We start from the raw sequence: 20,922 nt of genomic DNA on the forward strand, positions 1-20,922 counted from the left end.
TCCCATTACACATCAGAAGCAAAGTTACAAATGAAAGCAAAAACATAAAAGCAAACTGTTACATGAGCAAGACAGCCAAGGAGGTGAAGGCTTGCAGACTTAGCAGTCTGGATGTTGGATGAGAGGTTGCGGGTTTGGTGGTTGGAGATAGATGTGGATGAGATGATAAACTTTGCCTGTTCTATTTTTAAAATAATTACTTAAAATGTGTTTCTTAAAGCTTTCAGCTTTGAGGTCGGTTTCACAGTGAGCGCTCTGTTTCTATACAGTCTTAAATTTAGCGCAACTAATCCCACAAGTTATCCACTTTTTATAACTTTTTTCCATAAAAATGTAATTATTTAAAGCTGTTAGTTTTGGTGTTCATGAAAAAAACTGAAACAATCAAACAATCAAAGAGTGAATGTAATAAAAGCCAATACTAAGATGCTAGTTTTGAAGCAACGTCTCACACAGGAGAGCAATTTTAAATGAATTTACTTTGAAGTCCGTGTTAGACTTAATTAATGTATTTTTTTTTCTGTACAGTTTTAACAACAATGATGAGACTGTTTACATAAAAGCTTTTACAATTTGTTGATTGATAGGTTTGTAGCATAAACCTATTCGCTGGAACGTTAAGGACAATTCAACTACACAGCAAAAAGCATTAAACACCAAGTAGGCAAAGTTCTTTGTGTTACTCATGCATGAGGGAGAGAACCCCAGTCACTCTCGTCCGCTCCCCCATAACACTGCTCTTTTATTGAGGTTACATGAATATACATAGGTTCATTAACATATGACGTCTACATACAAACAAAGAGTACCTTGCCTGTGCGTTGTGTAAGTATGTGTGTGTGTGTGTGTGGGGGGGCGGGGTCAGAGTGTGACCCCATAAATGACTTCCCTAAACCTGCTAGTCTGGAAGTCCAGCAGTTCATCTAAACAAAAGGCACTTAGCCTAAAACAGATATAGATACGTTTATCCTACCATAAAACAATAAGACAAGGTACGACCTCTCCCATGCTCCCAGAATGTGGGTGTGAAAGCCAGAGCACTCTGGAATGCACACAAAGCCTTTGCAGACTATTAAGGATCACACATCCTATCACTACACAAGCGATTGTACACCTCTAAGCATATATGGTTAAATATTTCTAAGCATAAATGACAATAAACAATACAAATCTAACATTGATAGGTGTGTAGTTTTTTTTTAAGTAATTATTGGTTAAAATCAGTAGTAATCTTTATTGGATAGAGAAAAAAAATCAAATTAATACAAGAAAAAATAACTCACTAAAGAAAAGGAATACATGACCGAAAAAACACAAATTGCAATTGTGTTGAGGTAAAAGATTTACATGTGATGGTCTTGTGTTCTACATCAGTGAGGTACTAGCAAACTAACTGTAAAATAAACATCTAATCACTGTTTCACAAGAAGCTGATGAAGACATCCTTGTTCGAGTGCTTCAACCAGACTATAACTCTGTCTGAACAAATTCATTTTTTTTAACGAGGTGTGGCCATGATATGGTATCTGCGGGGCACATTAGTAAAACTGCTTTTTTCAGTAATGAGGTTTATACTGTCAGGGCCTCCAGCACAGGAAAAAGTGAAATCCTGCAGCAATGATACTATAAAGATAAAAAGCTCCGTACGGGCCAGAGACTCGCCAACACAGTTTCTCTTCCCTGTAGAGATACACAAAGGACTCTGATTAAAAATAATTGCTTTTCACTGTAAATATCAAGATATTTGGAAAAAAATTATTCTTTTGCATGATTGAACATGCAAAAGAACTGGATGATCAATAACTGTGTGTTGACTCTTTACCTGCAGAGAATGGCATGAATGCAGGACTTTTCTTAAAGTTGCCATTATTGTCCAAGAAGTGCTGGGGATTGAAGGACCTGGGAGTGGCCCATTGCTTTTCCTCTTTTAGCACAGAGTGCAACAGCGGAATAATTACAGTGTCCTATTCAAAACATATATCTTGTTAGTGTTGCTGCTTTCAACATTATTCTCTGACTTGATATACAATAGATTCTGTAATACACATGAGATCTTGGAATTGAAAATACCTTTGGGATTGTATAACCCCTGAAGGATATGTCATTCAGTGTGTAGTGAGGGATGCTGAGAGGGAGATGGTCAAAAAAACGTTGCACTTCATGGATGACAGCAAGTGAAAAAGGGAGGGACTTCCTGTCCTCCATCCTGGGACAACGGCCTTTTCCAATAACAGTGTCAATCTCTTGCTGCATTTTCTCTGGACACAGCAAAGCAGAAACTATTACCACTCTGATCTGTTTTTACGTCGACCAAGGGACGTATTCCTAACCATAATGTATTAGTATTGAATGTATTATAAAGTAAATTCACAGTCTTACCTTGTTTTGGGGGGTATTTAATAAGCACGCTAAGAGCATATCTCAGGGTGGAGCTGGTGGTCTGTGTTCCAGCCAGAAACAGAGTCATTATTGTAGAGACCAAATTGTCATAGTGGAACTCAGTTGTGGAAATCTCCTTTTCCTGAGAGAAGAAAGTTGTCATTGTTTTTCTGTGCTTCTCTGTACTTCAATCTGTCTCTCTTTATATTTTTTCTCTTTCTGTCTGTGTGAGTGTATATTTGTGTGTGCATCTAGATCCGTTCTGGCTTCTAGCCCTTTGTTTCTGCACACCTGAGGTGAATAATCTCATCTGTTTGTCATCAGTTATTATCTTACCGTGATATCTTACTTTAATAGACTTGACCCGTGTTCAGTGTCAATGTTCCCTCTAAGCAGCGCACGTGCGCAATTGCGCACTGCTGGCACGGTCTCTGCGCACAGAAATTCTGCGTTGCGCACAAAAAAATCTAACCTGAATTGAAATTAAAATTAATACTTTAACAATTCTGTTTTGCAGTGTTAGTCAGTAAGTGACTGGCTGCTCCCATATGGGAACGATGCCACCTTATCCCATAGTCCAGCCAATAATGCGTATATGCGCAGCCAATCAACGTTGTTGACAGGCTATGACAGCGTCCTTATGTGCCGACCCCGGTGTTTTAGCTGGCAAAGCGGCGTGGCTGATGTGGAGTGAAGCCACGTTAATGACAACGTGTACAACCATTGGAGATGTGAGTGTGGCAGGATGAATGTTATTCCTCGGTTCAACCCACTTTCAGCCTGGCGCATTAGGGGCGCTAGTATAAATAGTGGCCATTTGTGTTACGGCCCGGGGCCTTGGAGGGAGTGAGACTGCCTTTTTGTTTATGCAAATCCAAGTGTGCTAGGACTCGTGGAGGATTGGCTGCTGGGAGTGCTGTGCCAGCCTTCTTTTATGCAGATCTCAGTGTGCCAGACCTCGCGGACGATTGGCTGCCTGGAGATCCCATGACCACTCCAAGACCAATTGACTGGCTGATTGTCTGCACCTGGGAGTATAAAAGGCTGAAGATCCTTCACACTATGGGGAACTGCTGCTCTGAAGTGACATGCAGTGGCCTCCTCATTTCCTCACACTTGAATGTTGTTTGTTGAAACTGTTTGCTGTGTTGCTCTTTGTTTGCTAAACCAGCTGAACTTAGTTTCATTAGAGTTTTGTGATGCTGGCTTGCCTTAGTTAACCCTTAGCTTTTATTTTGTGTGCTGCCAGCTTGCCTTAGTTAACCCTTAGCTTTTATTTTGTGTGCTGCCAGCTTGCCTTAGTTAACCTTTAGCTTTTACTCTTGACTGTTTTTTCTTTATGTAATAATTGTTTGCCCAGTGGTCTGTTGAACAGCCCTGTTGGTTTTCTGTTCAAAGTTTGAGATTAAAACCTTTTTCTTTACTCAGTTTTGTGTTGGGGGCTTGTGTATGTTACTCCTTCCCTGACGCCTAGCAGAGGGGGTCGTAACTTTTGAGGTTTGTTTCCCCTTTGTCTGGTTATACAATACAATACAATCTTTATTTATAGAGCACATTTAAAAACCAGCAGTATACCAAAGTGCTTAACATAAAAGACAGAAAAGTAACATGTGTATTATAAGGCCTCAGCAAAGTAGCAAATATACTCACAGGTCATTGCCACTAATACACAGGGGTAGCATAAAATGCATATCAAGTAAAAACATTGTAAAAGCACAAGCCATAAAAGATATGTATAAAGACAAATAGAGTAAATCTAAGAGTCAAGTACAGGCATTGACAAGCAGGAAAAGCGAGATTAAACAAATAGGTTTTTAACCGTGATTTAAAAGATTAGATAGAATCGGACGCCCGGATCGCAATAGGAAGGTTATTCCACAACTCTGGTGCAGTCAAGGCAAATGCACAGTCACCTCTAGATTTTAGCCGAGATCTAGGCTGCACCAAGAGTAACTGAGTAGATGATCTTAGTGCTCTGGCGGGAACATACGATTTAAGGAGTTTGCTAAAGTAGCTCGGTGCTGTGTTGTTGGTAATTTTAAACGTAAGCAACAGTATTTTAAATTGGATGCGGTATTTAATGGGTAGCCAATGCAGGTCAGCTAGAACATGGTTATATGTGATTATTCCCAGCTCTGCTCTCCTCCTGTGTATCATTCCCTCATTATCCCTGTCTTTTTAAGCCCTGTGTCTTCCTCTGTTTGTTGCTGGTTTGTCTGTGTTTCTTCCTCTGCATTTTCTGTGTTCCAGAGTCCATGTCCATTGCCTCTGATTTTTAAGTTCAGGCTCTGATCTCAGGATCACAAGGTTTAAAACTAGTAATAAACACTATTAAATTTCAGTTCTTTGTATTCTTTTAACAGCAAAGAAAGACTAGGCTCAAAGTGGTCAAAGCTCAAAAAATGATCTTTATTTTACATTCCCGGGAACGGAGACTGAGCAGAGAGACATCAGCTCAAGTCTGAAGCAGCAGCAGGCAGTCTGGTTATTTATATACTTCCTCTAGACGTCACGCACACTTTAAGTTTCAATCAAACACTCTACTTAGTTTCACTTTCTGTCTGCCACGCTTCCTGTTCTCTGCACAACGCGTGCAGTCTCTTGTCATTACTCTGTGACTTTTGGCACACATTCTAACTCACAGGGGCGTTTTCCTACACTGGCCTCTATAAAACAATATAAACAGAAAATAAGCACTAACAATATATATTTATTTCATAACAGTTTCCCCCTTTTCATTTCTCTCCTGAGAAATGAACTAATTCCTGATTTATTCCATTAACTTTACTTCCATGTGAGAATAATAGCTAAAGTATAACAAAAGAAATCATGCCAAAAAATAAAACCTTTCCATTGCCCAAGCATGTATGTCATCCATCCCCTCAACGGGTTGTATATTTTCAATGTTCCCTTATTATTGTGGCATAATTACTTCTATTCACAACAAATAAATCAAACAAATAAATCAAGCTCTACGACAACACCTCGCATTTACGCCGGGCTGTGAGCTGTCCTTCCTTTAGGTACTACACCCCCTTTTGACCCATTGTTTGAATCCCACTTTAAACCCACTCCTGACTTCCCTCAATCCTCACTGTAAAATCTAATCAGACATAATTAGCTTTTCCTAATAAAAAGTCCTAAAACACACACACACAAAGTAACTCCACCAGAGTGCCTATTTCGAGTCACTTTTGCCGGTCCAAGCCCGGTGTAACAACAGAACCCAGGGCCCCTCTCGATAGGGTGTTACAAATGAGTACTCTGAGTTTCTCCAAAATTACCAGTTTCCTCCCTCTATCTCGAAAAGGAGAAACCAGCCACCCTTTGAAGAAATGTCATTTTTGGTGCTTGTTTCCACAATGTTTTTTTTTTTCAGTCACTACCCAGAGCTCATGACATCACATGAGCTCTGGGTAGTGGTCTATGGTTAATCTGGTTAATCTATGTCCCTCGCATGATGTGAGGGACATAGATTAACCAGTAAATCAAGTAAATCAAAGGCCTTACTTTTATGCTCGGCTCTCTTCACCATCTGGATATCATTTACATTACTGCAACTATCACCAATCCATCTGTCAATCTCCCATGTCCCTCTCCTCTCACTTGGGAATAAAACTGAGATACTTAAAGCTAACCACTAGCAGCACTTGGGTGCACTTTTCCAGCTGAGAACCTTGACCTTAAACTTGGAAGCGCTAATTCTCATTTCCACTACTTCACACTTGGCTACAAACCATCGCAGTTCAAGTTGAAGGTCACCACTTGATGTAACCAACAGAACCACATAATCTGTAAAGGTCAGGGAGATCGTGAGACCCCCAAAGTGGAATCCTTCCATCACTTTGCTACACCTAGAAATTCTGTCCATAAAAAACCTAAAAACAAAAAAAACCCAGAATCAGTCACCTCATGATCCCTAAGTAATTCTCGCACAATCTACCAAGGGACTTGGCTGAATGTCTTTTCCAAGTCTACAAAGCACTGCTCAGTGGTTGGGAAAAATCACATGCACCCTCAAATAACATTGGTAGGGTAAAGAGGCGGTACAGTTTTCCATGACGAGGACAAAAGCTGCATCGTTCCTCCTGAATCCAAGGTTCAACTTACAGACACTCTCCTCTCCAGTACCCTTCCGAGAGAGACTGAGAATCCCCTTATAGTTGGAACATACTAACCAGCTCCCCTCCTCTCAGAGGAGAAACATCTACCTCGTTTGCCACTTTAGCCTAGATCTCGATTAGGCTTTACATCCAGTACCTGAAGGAACTCGGGCTGAATTCCTGAGGGGCCTTGCCGCGGAATTGTTGAAATACCCCCTTAAAGCTTCTGTTTCCTCAAGAGAAGACATGTCAGTGAGATTGAGGAGATCCTCGAAGTATGCCTGCCTCAACCACTCAATATTTTTGGTTACCGTCTGCAACAATCTACTATGTATACTATATTAGTATAGCACCACTCAGTGTTGCCAACTTAGCGACTTTTTTTCTACAAAGCAACTAGCAACAAATCTGGCAACTTTTTGTGGTGTTATTGGAGACTTATGACGACTTTTTGACGTGAAAGCACGTATCGCTCTTGCACTCAACAAGCAGCGGGTGCTGTTGTGGGCACCTCACCCGTGCCAAAATGCTTACAGGCGGCACATAGTCCTCACGCAGCAGTCGCCCCCAGCTGATGTCAGAGCTGGCGATATTCACCGCAATGCGTGCAAACTGCAAATGAGCGAAGCAGCTGCTGCACCCCCCCTGGACTGTAACGCAGGGCAGGAGCAGCGGTAAATGTACATTTTTCTTTGTCTAAAATAAATCAATGCACTAAAATTCATCATTCCCATCGTTGTAATGAGGTTTGCAATGCTTCCACGATGTTATTTTTCTCTCCTACAGCGTCTGTTACAATTACATACGCAGAACCAATTATGCAAATTAGGCAATGATGATATTTAGCTACTTCTACTGTACTTTTAGGACAGCCAATAGCGATTTTCCTTACTGGGGAGTTGGCAACACTGGCACCACTTTCCTCTCCTTAGTGAGCTGATGATGTGTGAGAATTGCTTTGTGGCTGACTGAAAGTCTTGCACCATGATCTCACTTAACTCCCACACAAGTTTTTTCTTCAGCTACTGCTGGTGCTATACTCTGCGAGCAGCCAAAGGTCAACACAATGGCTGTGTCCCAATTCAGGGTCTGCATCCTTCGGAGGCCACATTTAAAGGCCGATTACATCACAGTGACGCAACAAAGGCTGTCCCAATTCAAAAGTTGCTCCAAATGCGGCCGACAAATGCGTCTTTCATTTTTCCGAATTTGAAGGATGGGTCAGGTGTATCCTTCGTGGCCCAACCTATCCCAGAATTCATAGCGTGTATGTGGGTGTGGATAATTTTTTCGGAAAAAAAAAACAGTGGATGGCTGAAGCGGGGCAGCAGAAGAGTAAACTTTTAAAAGTAAGTACTGAATATTATGTCACTTATTTATGTGCAAATGTTTGATAACAAAGAACATTAAAACATTACTTTTGGCCACATGCAAAGTTCTGTGATATTAGTGATGTTAGTACTTTCAGTGTCAACTTGGTTTTGAAGCCTTTACTTTAAAGCCTTTACTTTGGTGGTGCTTGGGCTCCCTGTAGTGGTACGCGGGAATTAATATAAATAATAATAAATAATATACCATCATGGAGGTATGTAAAGACGACACAAGAGCTCCTGAGGGTATTCTGGGAGCCGGAGTCAACCAGAAAACTGCTCCCCAAGCGTGAGTCCTCAATGAAGAACAGCCTTTAGTTATCGCCATCAGTCACGCTACAGAGCACTGGTGGGCTCGTTTCCCTGGGCCTTAAAACTGCAAGGTGACAGACAGCGCCGTACTACGGGGCCAAACACTGATGGTAAAAACACAGCACTTTACCGCGGTGCCATGATCCCAGCCACCATCGATGAGTCGCAGGCCACCGGGAGAATTGGTGCAGGCGGGGGAGATGCCGTCGGTGAGTTGGGAACTATCTATGCCGAAGCTCCTGGTAGACAGGAGAATGCGATCCACTTCTGCAAGTGAGCAGTAATCCTTCGCAGCCAGCAGCGGAGAGTTGGCAAGGCCAGCTCGCACTGTTGGAAGAAGACGTGAGTGAAGAGGAATCCGCCATCATCTGTTCCTAGCAAGGACAGCGTGCTCTCCGTGAGCTCAAGAGCGGTACCATCACCCAGGCCCCAGAGAGAGAGGAGTTTCTTGGCCCACTCTGCGTCGGAGGGGGAGTAGTTCAGCTCAGCACCTTGAGAGCGGTGTGTTTCCCTTGGGTGGGGGGATCCCAGAGGATGGTCATCACACGGCGGGTGGACAGCAGATCCAGTGAGGTCACCACATGATGGTATTTTGAGTTGTCGGCTGAACCGCCACGAAGAGCAAACTGAGCTTCGACGTGCACGAAGCATGAAGGAGGGTCGTGAAGCCAAAGATCCGGCAGCTTAACCACCACAGCAAAAATAAAAACGTACAGCTCTGCTATCACTTCTGACATAAATGAAGACAGAAAACTACACAGCAGTGGCGTTTATAGGGTTACTGAAGTTGGGCTAGCTGGTATATAATGATGAGCTGTGTGATGGCTAGCTACACAGCTATGGGTAGCATAACATAAACACATTGAAGCTGGAGGATGAACGCTAACTTTTTTTCCACTCGATAAAAGTTAATGTGAGGGTTAGATGGCAGGATCCTGTAAACGGACCAAACTTCAGTGAGGAGAACAACTGAGATAATCCATCCACAATGCGAGGTTAGTCATTAATATACTGCTGCGTGGGCTGGGTTGTAGTTACATCATAAGGTTTTAAAAACTTAGCTTTAAAATGAATAGTGGTGATCAGAGATGGGCAGTAATGCATTACTTGTAACGCGTTACTGTAATCTGATTACTTAAAGTAAGGAGATTACTATCGCAAAAACGGTAATTCGATTACTGTTACTTTCCCGTAGGAACGCTGCGTTACTGCGTTACTAAAACCGTGATTTTTTGCGAGAATGTCTCATGACAGTGACGTAAGCGAGTGCGACGTTCGTGACAACAGCTGTGTGCAGACAACAATGGATAATATATCAAGTGTGGGAGAGAGTATGAGCGTGCAGCGTTTAAAGCGTGGAAGTACTGACCTTACTTTGAGTTTGATTCCATAAAAAGTGACAAAAATATTAGCGTCCGTTGTGCGTGGGAAGAAAACGCAACGACGTAATGGGAAATTCACAGAGAATTTCGCGGATTCTTCAACTGACTGCTGCGGCACACCTGCACCAGGGTAAACCTCCGCCTACCCCACTCCTGCTTTACAGGTGAAAATAGAGCAACAGGACTGCTAGTCTTTGATTTTATTTATTTTCTGCTGTGTTTTACTTGCATCTATTTGAAAGACTGAATGTAAACACATGTGCTGGAATGTGCAGAAAATAGGTTTAAATGTTAAACTAATTTCTTCAAGTCAGAGAATGTTGCATATAATTTAATTTTTGCTTGATGCATAAAGTTAAAAGATTAAAACTGATAACACAAGTTTTAAAAAAAGAGACTTTTCCATTTGATTACATTTTGTATGATGGATTATGCAGAAAAAGTAGAATTGGGCTGAAAGATCTATCGCTTTATCACCTATTCAGGTTGTAAATCGTGTTTTTAAAAAGTAACTAAGTAACTAAGTAATTAATTACTTTTGAAAATAAGTAATTAGTAAAGTAACGGGATTACTTTTTTGGGGAAGTAATCAGTAATTAGTTACTGATTACTTTTTTCAAGTAACTTGACCAACACTGGTGGTGATAAAAACCGAGAGAGGCCGACAGTGATCACTGACTTTTTGGGAGGTCTTGTTCAGACTAAATAGAACAAGATGCACAAGAATTAAAACATCTTAAAAGCACAAAGCTTTAATAAATGCAGAGTATTTTGGACCCGGAAGCAGGATTCACCACGTCATCACTTAAAGACCGGATATCCCACCTGCTGTGAATGTTTTAATCCAGCACAGTTGTTATTATTATGACTCGTCACATTCTGTTTATGACAGTTAAAATAAATAACATTCATATAAGAATTCAAATTGTCTTGTGTAAACTGTATATGGTGTTAAATAGGCATATACTACTGTACTACAGTACTTCAAGAGCCATATATTTTATGAGATGGTCATTTTTATGGAAAGTTTGAGAACCACTGCTTTAAAATATATATCAATAGTTGATCTTAATCGTACAGTGAATTTGATGATTTAATGGATAGTTAAAGCCAGTAAACCCAGTAATATACAGTAATATACCAACAAACACAACAAGAAACACACAACAAACACTTCACCAAGATGCCGCACTCATTGTTATGGGAGATTTTAACAGAGTGAATCTCAAACGGACATTTCACAACCTTCACCAGCACATCAACTGCCCCACCTGGGGCACTAGGACATTAGACCACTGCTACACCCCGTTCAAGAACTGTTACAAGGCTCAGCCCCTGCCGGCATTTGGAAAATTGGACCATGCCGCCATCCTCCTCATGCCTGCTTACAAACAAAGGCTAAAGCAACAACCACCAATCAGGAGGGAGGTTGCTCGCTGGACGGACCAATCAGTGACCACGCTGCAGGACGCACTGGATGACGCAGACTGGGACATGTTTCGGCGCAGCTCTGATGACATCAACATGTTTACGGAAGTGGTTGTGGGATTTATCGGGAAACTAGCGGACGACACAGCAGAAAGATCCATCATCCGAAAGTTTCCCAACCAGAAGCCGTGGGTGGATAAAAACATCCGCGACGCTCTGAGATCATGCACCGCTGCCTACAATGAAGGGCTCGTCTCCGGTAATATGGACCTATACAAGGCTGCGTCTTACAACGTGCGCAGTGCGGTCAGAAAGGCATAGCGGAGCTACGGGGAAAAACTAGAGTCACAGCTACGACAGTGTGACTCTAGGAGCCTGTGGAAAGGACTGCGGACAATAACGGACTATAAACGACCAGCTTCTTCAATGATGAATGCCGACGCTTCACTGGCTGATGAGCTGAACACATTTTACACTCGCTTTGACACCGCAGCAATTAAAACAACAAACGGCTGCGCGTGCTTGGAGTGCACCAGTGAAGACAATGCATTCATCATCACAGAGCATGCCGTGAGGAACACCTTCAGGAGGGTGAACACCAGGAAGGCAGCAGGACCAGATGCAATCCCTGGCCGGGTCCTGAGAGCCTGCGCTGACCAGCTAGCACCGGTGTTCACGGAGATCTTCAACCTTTCACTGGCCCAAGCAGTGGTTCCCACGTGCTTCAAACAGTCCATCATTGTCCCTGTTCCAAAGAAACAACATCCCGCTTGCCACAATGACTACCGTCCAGTAGCACTGACTTCAATTGTAATGAAGTGTTTTGAAAGACTGATGAGAGATCACATCACTTCTTCACTTCTTGCCACCATCGACTCACTTCAGTTTGCTTACCGGACTAATCGTTCCACAGACGATCCCATATCTCACCTGCTCCACACATCCCTGAGTCACCTGGACACTGGCAAAGGGAATTATGTTAGGATGCTGTTCGTGGACTACAGTTCAGCATTCAACACAATAATTCCCTCTAAGCTTTTCACCAAGTTGACGGATCTAGGACTCAGCTCATCACTGTGTCAGTGGATCCTCAACTTCCTCACAGACAGACCCCAATCAGTGAGGGTGGGAAAACAAGTCTCCCCCTCCATCTCACTCAGCACTGGAGTGCCTCAGGGCTGTGTTTTAAGCCCCCTGCTGTACTCACTGTACACTTATGACTGTGTAGCCACATCAGACACCACCTCCATTGTCAAGTTTGCTGACGACACTGTTGTTGTGGGCCTGATCTCCAACAACATCGAGACGGCCTACCTGGAGGAGATTAGGAACCTGGAGACCTGGTGCCAGGAGAATAATCTCCTCCTAAACATCAGCAAGACTTAGGAGCTGATTGTGGACTTCACTACAAAGCAGGCGAGGAATTACAAGCCCCTCATCATCAGTGGCACGCCAGTGGAGAGAGTGGACAGTTTCCGATACCTGGGTGTCCACATCACTCAGGACCTGTCATGGTCCTGTCACATCAACACCCTGGTTAAGAAAGCCCGTCAGCATCTCTTCTTCCTCAGAAGACTTAGAGACTTCCATCTGCCACTGAAGGTGCTCAAGAACTTCTACTCCTGCACCATCGAGAGCATCCTGACGGGAAACATCTGCACCTGGTTTGGGAACACCACCAAGCAGGACAGACGAGATCTGCAAAGCATGGTGCGCTCAGCCGAACGCAACATTCAATCAGAGCTCCCTGACCTGCTGTCCATCTACACCAAGCGGTGCAAGACCAAAGCTAGGAAGATTATGATGGACCTCTCCCATCCCAACAATGGACTCTTCTCACTGTTGAGGTCTGGGAAGCGCTTCCGCTCCCTTAAGGCCAAAACAGAGAGAATGAGGAGGAGCTTCTTCCCCCAGGCTATTCGGGCCCTGAACCAGGTGTAGGACTGGACTCTCCCACACACATCACGTCACTATAAAACTGGACTCTCACACACATCACATCACCACACGCACTCTGGTTTTTCTTCATGCACACTTCCTATAATTTATAATCTCTTTCTGCTATTTGCACATTTTTTTACTGTAAATTTCTAAGTTAAATCTGTAAATTTTGTATAACCTGTAAATTGTAAATACTGTAAAACCACTGTAATTTTATGGTCGGGCATTGCATTGCACAGCTACAAGCATTTCACCTCATGTCATACTGTGTATGGTTGTGTGTGTGACAAATAAAATTTGAATTTGAATTTGAACTCTGAACTGTTGTTAAGCACATAAGTGCAAACAACTGTAAGTGCACAGTCCCCAACCGGAAGGGGCAGGGAAACAACTCACTTGTCCACCAGTGAAACTTCCAATGTGCAGGCGAAAAACTGAGAAGATACAAGTATACTGATTGGAACTCCAGATTGAAACCGAGTCCAGACCCTCAAAAGGAGTTTGGTTCCAGAGCCTGTGCAATGTGTTGAAATAAGCCTAACCACATCTAGCTGGGGGTCTTTTAATTTAACATCATGCTCCTTACCCACTAGAAAGATAATGTTCCTTGTCCCAAAACCCTTCTTCATAGGGATTATCTGAATCAGTTTTCATTTGGTCCCTTACCCAGGACAAGTTTGCCTTAGGAGACCCTGTCACAAACAAATTCCTCCAACAACATACAAACCTTTCCATCACAAGAAAGTGACAATTCACAGAGGAGTGTTTAAAATCATTCATAGCAAGATTAGGAAATTTTTCCTATATGGAAAAGAAATAGTAAAAACTTATATGTGATTACTCATGAAAGTGGCCACTTTCATGAGTAAATCATATAAGGCTTACATGATTTACTCATGAAAGTGGCCACTTTCTCATTACTTTCATATATTGTTTTAGTAAGTATCCAAAACATACAAGTTTCATTATATAATTTTTCAAGGGATCTTATATCTGTTTTCACTCTTATATGCTTTTCATACAAGTTTCACACAGGACAGATACAAACTATAAGATTTATATATATCTTTTCCATATGGGTTAGCACTTTAGATTATATTAATTGCCTAGATTAATAAACACAGTATTTGTAGTTTTGAGCTTTCTTTGATAAATTATGCTTAAGTTTTCCAACCTGGTTCATTTGAATAAGGAAGGAGTCTATGTAGTCTCGTGGGGAGCTGAGGTCCAATGTGTCTTTGTGTTCTTGGATCTTCATCTTGATAAACTTTCTCACTTCTTCATACTCTGCAAAACTTTTTTGATGGGGGCCTGGAAGATGGTCCATGAGTTTCGGAAAGAGGTTGTACATCTGTTGTAAAGAAACATAGCAACATACATTCTTGTGAAGAGACAATGATACATCTACTGTGTTTGGATCATTTTTACAGTATGATTTTCAAAAGACGTATATACTCTTATACAAAATATGAAAACCAAATTAAAAAGCATTTCTATTTAATTTTTAATTTACCTGACCCACAGGGCTGCTGTTAACGTTTTCTATTTGAAAAAATATGGTAAGAAGGCGTAAGAACTGCTTGTCTTCATAGCTGAACCGTTGACCAAAAACCAGGCAGCAGATCACGTTAGACACAGTACAGCTCAATAAGAATGTGGGGTCAAATGGTGCACCTGCAAGAGAAGGGGAATCATCTGTCTAATTAACTAAGGACTTCAGTTTAGTTATGACATGCCCACACTTCCAACTTTCCCACTGTTTAGTCAGTTTTTTAAAGAGATTTGAAGAGTATGTTTGTTGGCACATGGCTTTCCCAAATAACAGTTTTCATGCATTTGAATGTGTTTTCTGAGATCAGTTGTTGTGCATCCTGATGTGTTAACAACCGGAAGCTCACAAAAACGCTGTTTTAGTAGATCATATTGTGTTTTTTGGGTGGCTGTGGTGGGTGTCAATTCAGTACTGGAAAATAATAGGTTAGTGGCATTAGCCCACTGTGGTATGCTTCTATCTTGCTAAACTTAAGACTGATTATTTTCAATTAGTGTTATAGTGTCCTGTAATGTTTAGGGCATGTGAAATGACCTTTCAGCACCTGAAACTATACCTTTTAATTTATGTATGTGAGCCCTCATATGTTCACTCTCTTCTTGGATCCATTCTTCCATCCCCTTGCGTCCCATCCCAAAGTCTCTTAGAGTGGTCAGTGTGAAGCGTCGCAGCTGACGCCAGCGTTCCCTGTTACTGCTCCCTAAACCTGAAAGATTAAACCACTTACCAAAGTAATGGAAGAGAAGCCATGCTGATTCATGAAAGAATTAAAGCACTCGGAAACAAAATCACTTGTGCCTTGACAAAGACAACATATTTGAGTGATCACGCTTTACCATATTTCTTGTTAGGGTTGTGTAGAAATGGAGTTGGTGCTCTGCCTGTGAAGTCATCTGCTTGATCCACCAAGGCTTCTTTCACAGCATCATATCCTACCAGAACTACTGTCCGCTGCCAGCCTAGGTATACTGTCATCACTGGCCCATAGGTTTCACTGAACTAAAGATATGTAAAATGATTTATAATAAACTAATAATAATAAACTTTATTTATAAAGCACACTAAAAAACCAAGGGTATACCGAGGTGCTTGATAAAAAATAAAATAGGAAAAATGAGATGGGAGGGAAAAGAGAAAGGACCTGGCACGCATATATTATAAAACCTTGACAATTATAATATATAAAATAGTTAACAAGCATAACGGATAAAAATGTACCAACGCACACCAAATGTTAACTAGGTGAAAAAGCAAGATTAAATAAATAAGTCTTCAGCCGTGATTTAAACAGTGGCATAGAGTCAGATGCCCGGATATCAACAGGAAGATTGTTCCATAAGACTGGGGCAGCTACAGCACGACAGCACGGTCACCGCGAGATTTATTTGAATCATTTAAATTAAATGAATCATTTATTTAAATGAACATTCAGCTTAAGTTTTGTCAAAATGCCAACATGCTGTTAAAGTTAAATTTGGTGTGTTTATAAAAAGTGTGAATTGTCCCCTGAATTTACGAGAAAAAATATTGTACAACTTAAAAAACCGCACAAATACTTAAAAAAGTGAACTCTTACCTTAACAAAGCTTTTAAAAGGTGCTTTTTTGTCTATCTGTAGAAGGTTTCCTATGAGAGGAAGTGCAGTGGGTCCTGGAGGCAAATGCCAGTTCCTTTTGTGTTTTATATTAAACATCCACAGCAGAACTAAGATTAAACCTGCCAAGATCACAGTTGCACAAGATTCCATCCTCCTCTATATAATATAAAAACTATAAAATAATGAAAAAAATACAAGACAGCAGCAAGTCAAGGAAGTAGAAGCAATAAGAAATTTCAATAAGACTCAGGGTTATGAGAACTATGAAGTTCACACTACAGCTACACAAATAAAGCAACAGAGAGCCCTGTTGGAAGAAGAACTCAAAGACAATATAAATTGGGATTAAGACTGCAAAGTCTAACTAAGAGCAAAACTATACTAATAGAACAGGATAAATCAAATTGTAATAAAAACAGAACTTAATATGCCAGCAACCCAAAAGCCTGGCTCCAAGACCCAGGACAGTCACACACATATATATATAGGAGATCTGTTTATATTTAACAGGGAGTTTGCGTAAGCATGGAATAGGACACTGGTGAGCTTACTGATTAACCACTCTTCTTAGTTAACCTTTAATTTATTATGTTTTTTAGAATTTTTTTAAAACTGTCAAATGTTTTATTGCGGCTCCAAAACCAACAGCAGCGGCAGGCTAGACGACACACAACAATAAACACATTAAATGCACTTCTGAGCTATTTGTTCTTGCAATTATTTTTGATAGGTCTTTATCAATTGAGTTCTGTCTTGCTGGGGGTCACAGACTTCTGCAAAAACTGTCTAATAGGGGGCGACCGTGGCTCAGGGAGTTGGGAAGCGCATCTATAACCGGTTCGATCCCCGGGCTCTCTGTCCAGGTCGTTGTGTCCTTGGGCAAGACACTTTACCCTACCGCCTACTGGCGGCGCGATATGGCAGCCTCGCTTCTGTCAGTCTGCCCCAGGGCACCTGTGGCTACAACTGTAGCTTGCCTCCACCAGTGTGTGAATGTGAGAGTGAATGAATAGTGGCATTGTAAAGCGCTTTAGGTGCCTTGAAAAGCGCTATATAAATCCAATCCATTATTATTATTGTTATAATAGAGCTCTGGGTTGGTTTAGGGTGGTATACTGCAAGAAAAATGCGCAGCGAGAAGCTCCATAGCTCTGACTATGTGTGTGCATAATAACTAATATGAGCAAATGTGTGCACATCTGAGTGTGTGTGTCCTATATCTGTGTGCGCTGTGAGGCTGTTGTAAATGTGTTGTCTTTAAACGCATGTGTGTGCGTGATCATGCAGATTGAGCATGTAGAAATAGAGGGTGTTGTTTGTGGATAGGGTAGGGAAGCAGGTGATCGACGCAGTGATAGAAAACAGAAGCAAAGAAACCAAAGAGCAGGGTGAGCGACAAGAGAGAGAGAGGAAAAAAGGAATAAAAACGGAAACATTCAAATTAAGGCATTGGCGGAGAGTGATGGTGAAGTTACACTGAATTAGCAAACTGATATTACAAAGTTAAACAAAAGTTGATACAAGAGAGTGTGAGTGAAGAAAATAGTGTAGCGGATTGTTATCTGGTGTGCGGTCAATACAGCCACGGAGTGGTGCCGGGGTCGCGGTAGAGCTGTCCGTCCACATAGAGCCAGTCCACGTGCTCTGGGCCTTCTTCATTACTAGGTCGTGGAAGCACCGGTCGATGAAATCTTGGAATAAGTGTACTTGGAATACTTTAAGTTTTTTTTTTTTAATTTAGGAATACTTTAACTTTTAAAGCGTTTTTTATATTCTATGCTACCATTTGCTTTTTTTTCCTCCAAATCTCCGGCGTCTGACGTCACCTACAGCATAATTCGCTTAGCTTCTCCCGTCACTTCCATCACTTACCGTCTCACTTCCCCCCTCCTCTCACTTCCCTCCTCTATATTATTTTGAGCACAATGTTTCCTTGTTTATCTAAAAACAAATGAATTAAACTGTGTTTATATTGATATCCAATGAGTTCAACCCTTTGTGCATTGTGCAACTGAAAGAGACGTAAATACTAATTTAGTTTTTCTAAAGTGGGTTTGACCTGCAGCTCAGTAAAGCACCCCTCCAACAGCCAAACCCATCTGTTCTCTGATTGGATAGTGAAATTTGTGATTGACATGACATTGACCAATCAGCTGAAAGGAAGAAAAATCAGGTCAAAATTCGTACTCGTAAGTTGAAACTTGAGTGCAGAGTTTCACTCTTATTTTTTTGCTTTGTATCTGCAACCAGACCTTAACAAAAAGAATTTGTAATTTGTGTAAATATTTTTACACACGCAAATCTTCTTTACACACACAAATCTTTTTTACGCACACACAAATTCTTTTTACACACACAAATCTTTTTTATGCACACACAAAGTCTTATCTACAGATGCACAAACATACGCATTCTGACTTACAACAACAACAAGATTAGGGATGGTGTACATGAGAATCGGACGTCCACTTGGAGCAACTGCATTTCTGCTTCTGCGCATTATGTGGGTGTTCCACAAATGTGCAACTTGCTGCAGCTCTTCCTGTTAAATATTAACAATTTTAAAAAAAATCTCACGAGAGCACATTTATAGAAAGTGTGCGAGTCTCCTCAAATTATGAGAAAAAATATTGTACAACTTAAAAAACAGCACAATATTTAAAAAAGTGAACTCTTACCTTAACAAAGCTTTTAAAAGGTGCTTTTTTGTCTATCTGTAGAAGGTTTCCTATGAGAGGAAGTGCAGTGGGTCCTGGAGGCAAATGCCAGTTCCTTTTGTGTTTTATATTAAACATCCACAGCAGAACTAAGATTAAACCTGCAGAGATCACAGTTGCACAAGATTCCATCCTGCTCTATATAATATAAAAACTATAAAATAATACACAAAAATACAGCAGCAAGTCAAGGAACTAGAAGCAAAAAGAAATTTCAACAAGACTCAGGGTTATGAGAACTATGAAGTTCACACTACAGCTACACAAATAAAGCAACAGAGAGCCCTGTTGGAAGAAGAACTCAAAGACAATATAAATTGGGATTAAGACTGCAAAGTCTAACTAAGAGCAAAACTATACTAATAGCACAGGATAAATCAAACTGTAATAAAAACAGAACTTAATATGCCAGCAACCCAAAAGCCTGGCTCCAAGACCCAGGACAGTCACACATATATATATAGGAGATCTGTTTATATTTAACAGGGAGTTTGTGTAAGCATGGAATATGACACTGGTGAGCTTACTGATTAACCACTCTTCTTAGTTAACCTTTAATATATTATGTTTTTTAGAATTTTTTTAAAACTGTCAAATGTTTTATTGTGGCTCCAAAACCAACAGCAGCGGCAGGCTAGACGACACACAACAATAAACACATTAAATGCACTTCTGAGCTATTTGTTCTTGCAATCATTTTTGATAGGTCTTTATCAATTGAGTTCTGTCTTGCTGGGGGTCACAGACTTCTGCAAAAACTGTCTAATAGAGCTCTGGGTTGGTTTAGGGTGGTATACTGCAAGAAAAATGCGCAGCGAGAAGCTCCATAGCTCTGACTATGTGTGTGCATAATAACTAATATGAGCAAATGTGTGCACATCTGAGTGTGTGTGTCCTATATCTGTGTGCGCTGTGAGGCTGTTGTAAATGTGTTGTCTTTAAACGCATGTGTGTGCGTGATCATGCAGATTGAGCATGTAGAAATAGAGGGTGTTGTTTGTGGATAGGGTAGGGAAGCAGGTGATCGACGCAGTGATAGAAAACAGAAGCAAAGAAACCAAAGAGCAGGGTGAGCGACAAGAGAGAGAGAGGAAAAAAGGAATAAAAACGGAAACATTCAAATTAAGGCATTGGCGGAGAGTGACGGTGAAGTTACACTGAATTAGCAAACTGATATTACAAAGTTAAACAAAAGTTGATACAAGAGAGTGTGAGTGAAGAAAATAGTGTAGCGGATTGTTATCTGGTGTGCGGTCAATACAGCCACGGAGTGGTGCCGGGGTCGCGGTAGAGCTGTCCGTCCACATAGAGCCAGTCCACGTGCTCTGGGCCTTCTTCATTACTAGGTCGTGGAAGCACCGGTCGATGAAATCTTGGAATAAGTGTACTTGGAATACTTTAAGTTTTTTTTTTTTAATTTAGGAATACTTTAACTTTTAAAGCGTTTTTTATATTCTATGCTACCATTTGCTTTTTTTTCCTCCAAATCTCCGGCGTCTGACGTCACCTACAGCATAATTCGCTTAGCTTCTCCCGTCACTTCCATCACTTACCGTCTCACTTCCCTCCTCCTCTCACTTCCCTCCTCCTCTCACTTCCCTCCTCCTCTCACTTCCCTCCTCTATATTATTTTGAGCACAATGTTTCCTTGTTTATCTAAAAACAAATGGATTAAACTGTGTTTATATTGATATCCAATGAGTTCAACCCTTTGTGCATTGTGCAACTGAAAGAGACGTAAATACTAATTTAGTTTTTCTAAAGTGGGTTTGACCTGCAGCTCAGTAAAGCACCCCTCCGACAGCCAAACCCATCTGTTCTCTGATTGGATAGTGAAATTTGTGATTGACATGACATTGACCAATCAGCTGAAAGGAAGAAAAATCAGGTCAAAATTCGTACTCGTAAGTTGAAACTTGAGTGCAGAGTTTCACTCTTATTTTTTTGCTTTGTATCTGTAACCAGACCTTAACAAAAAGAATTTGTAATTTGTGTAAATATTTTTACACACGCAAATCTTCTTTACACACACAAATCTTTTTTACGCACACACAAATTCTTTTTACACACACAAATCTTTTTTATGCACACACAAATTCTTATCTACAGATGCACAAACATACGCATTCTAACTTACAACA

At 41.0% G+C, this 20,922-nt stretch overlaps 1 protein-coding gene across 1 annotated transcript; it reads right to left on the minus strand.

Annotated features, from left to right (window-relative positions):
* Nucleotides 1-536: 536 nt before the first annotated feature.
* Nucleotides 537-18,133, minus strand: LOC146373313 (cytochrome P450 2F3-like). Its single transcript, XM_084951282.1, has 9 exons — nt 16,044-18,133; nt 15,304-15,466; nt 15,024-15,173; nt 14,429-14,589; nt 14,090-14,266; nt 2,380-2,521; nt 2,071-2,258; nt 1,823-1,964; nt 537-1,680 (listed from the first exon to the last, which is right to left on the minus strand). The coding sequence occupies exons 1-9, from the start codon at nt 16,212-16,214 to the stop codon at nt 1,499-1,501; spliced, it is 1,476 nt and encodes a 491-aa protein (XP_084807408.1). The 5' UTR covers nt 16,215-18,133; the 3' UTR covers nt 537-1,498.
* Nucleotides 18,134-20,922: the final 2,789 nt, after the last annotated feature.

Source organism: Perissodus microlepis, chromosome 14 (genome assembly GCF_051167445.1).
Source record: "Perissodus microlepis isolate ML-2025 ecotype Zambia chromosome 14, ASM5116744v1, whole genome shotgun sequence".
In the NCBI taxonomy this organism is placed as follows: domain Eukaryota; kingdom Metazoa; phylum Chordata; class Actinopteri; order Cichliformes; family Cichlidae; genus Perissodus; species Perissodus microlepis.

Bases quoted from the DNA above. Each gene is read 5' to 3' on its own strand.
- LOC146373313 (XM_084951282.1), bottom strand. From the start codon at position 16,214: ATGGAATCTTGTGCAACTGTGATCTTGGCAGGTTTAATCTTAGTTCTG. The intron at 14,590-15,023 runs GTATAGTTTCAG...CTTCTCTTGCAG, and splicing joins TCACATACATAAATTAAAAG to GTGCACCATTTGACCCCACA. The intron at 2,522-14,089 runs GTTGGAAAACTT...TTCTTCTCTCAG, and splicing joins TCCTTATTCAAATGAACCAG to GAAAAGGAGATTTCCACAAC.